The 1764-nt window shown below is 44.8% G+C and overlaps 1 protein-coding gene across 1 annotated transcript; it reads right to left on the bottom strand.

The window, feature by feature from the left end:
- Nucleotides 1–124: 124 nt before the first annotated feature.
- On the bottom strand, nucleotides 125–654 carry PPTG_14564 (hypothetical protein; the record flags this gene model as incomplete). The annotated part of the gene is made up of 2 exons (XM_008911935.1): nucleotides 125–289; nucleotides 382–654. 2 exons carry the CDS (start codon nucleotides 652–654, stop codon nucleotides 125–127), a joined length of 438 nt encoding a protein of 145 aa, XP_008910183.1.
- Nucleotides 655–1764: the final 1110 nt, after the last annotated feature.

Below are 1764 nucleotides of genomic sequence, written 5' to 3'. Positions count from 1 at the left end.
GACACCGTTCAATTTATTCGACTTAAGAGGGTTAAAACAGCACTGCTTCAGGGCATGGCTTTGTTTAAACACCACACCAATTTATTTTCTAACAAGTCTTTTCAATGCCTTGTGGTGGCCCTGATTATGCAGACAACGCCGCGCTAGCGGATGCTTCGCAGTTTGAAACAAATCGCGCAGCTCCGTGAACGTAGAAGACTTCAGGAACGATCTTTCGTCGAGCTACTGGAGATCGACAACAACCACACTTCCCTGCAAGAAGCTTCAAGCTCTGTAAGTCCGTCTCTTCCTGGAGCACAAACATATGTTAACATGTTGTTAGTAAGGGTAAAAGATAATACCAAATTGCAGAATATCCGGCTTACCACTGGACTTACCTACCACTTCTTTCGCTGCGGTGGGGCAATGCATGCGAACAACGGGACTGTGGCTGAGAACTGGATCATCGAGAGCGGTGGATGGCGGCTCGATCGCGTCAACAATGCGTTTGGCTACAAGCGGATCAGCAGGTATTTCGCGTCTTGAGCGGGCGGGAACCGAAGGATGGCGCTCGCTTGCCCTCACTTGGACCCCTAGATACACCGATCCGTACTCGTACTGTAAAGCTGCAAGCTCCGCATTCCTCGAACACGCTGGAATTTGCTGGTCAGGCATGCGAACTGTCCTAACACCAGACGCTCCGTCGGTGGATATGTTACCATGCTGACAAATAGTCCAGTCTAACGGATTTCACGTAAGCACCACACAGTGATTTTCCATACCACAGTGACAGAATATATTGACCTGTACCGTTGTATGTAAGAAAAATTATATTCTCCTAGTTTACCCACGAAGGCTAGTCTTTTCCATAGCACAAGCTAACACTATTTAAGGAGGGTAATCACAGCAGCATAAGATCTGCTATAACCCCAAGCTCTTTGGGAGATCCTAACATGTACAAACCCAATTCTATTTTCTGGAAGGAAAAGTATAGCGACACGAGTTCACTGTTGTCTGCTGCAACACCAAAGCAATGGTGGCTGGAATATTTACTAAGGCACTTGAGAAGCATGAGTTCAGAGAACTAAGGACCAAACTTATGATAAAATTCCTAAAAGACTAAACAAGATCATTCTGTTTGAGGTACAAGTATTCAATAATGCATGCACCGTGCGAACTTAAATGCGAGCTTTTATTTTTCCCGCAGATATATTTTTTTATCGCAAACAAATATCATCTCCTCACTGAGGTTACCCTGGTCTAGGTTCCAAATTGCAATAGCTATACGAATATACAATATCCATGCACAAAGGCAATAACTTGTTAGAAAGTTCATTATCCATAATAAGACTTGCGGAAATCTCTACCGACTCTTGTCATCAACTTCTACGTGGAGGTGACGAATTAGCGAACGAAAGCGATGAAATTAATCCGTGTAGCCGACGACGGACACAAGATTATATATCGGTCGTAAAGAAGTCGGCAGTCTTCATGAACACGGAGTACTAACGTGTAATCACCGAACGAGTGGTTATAGACCGCACAAAGATACGGCCCGTCGAGAAGCTCATTTTTCCAAAACACGTGCTCTGCAGCCTTCAGCAGTCGCAAAGGTCAACTTCGCCAAACGTTGTAGTAGAAATCACGACCATCATTACGCAGGTGGCACAAGAACAGGAGGAACAGTTTCCATGATAACCTTTCGTAAGGTTGATGCTGAGCTTGACCATCTCATACGCGATAAATTTATCCATGTCAGACTGGGTACCAATATCAGGCTAACCG

Source organism: Phytophthora parasitica, assembly GCF_000247585.1.
Source record: "Phytophthora parasitica INRA-310 unplaced genomic scaffold supercont2.43, whole genome shotgun sequence".
Lineage (NCBI taxonomy): Eukaryota > Oomycota > Peronosporomycetes > Peronosporales > Peronosporaceae > Phytophthora > Phytophthora nicotianae.
Note: the sequence above shows the minus strand (reverse complement) of the source record. Positions and strands in the feature narration are given on the sequence as shown.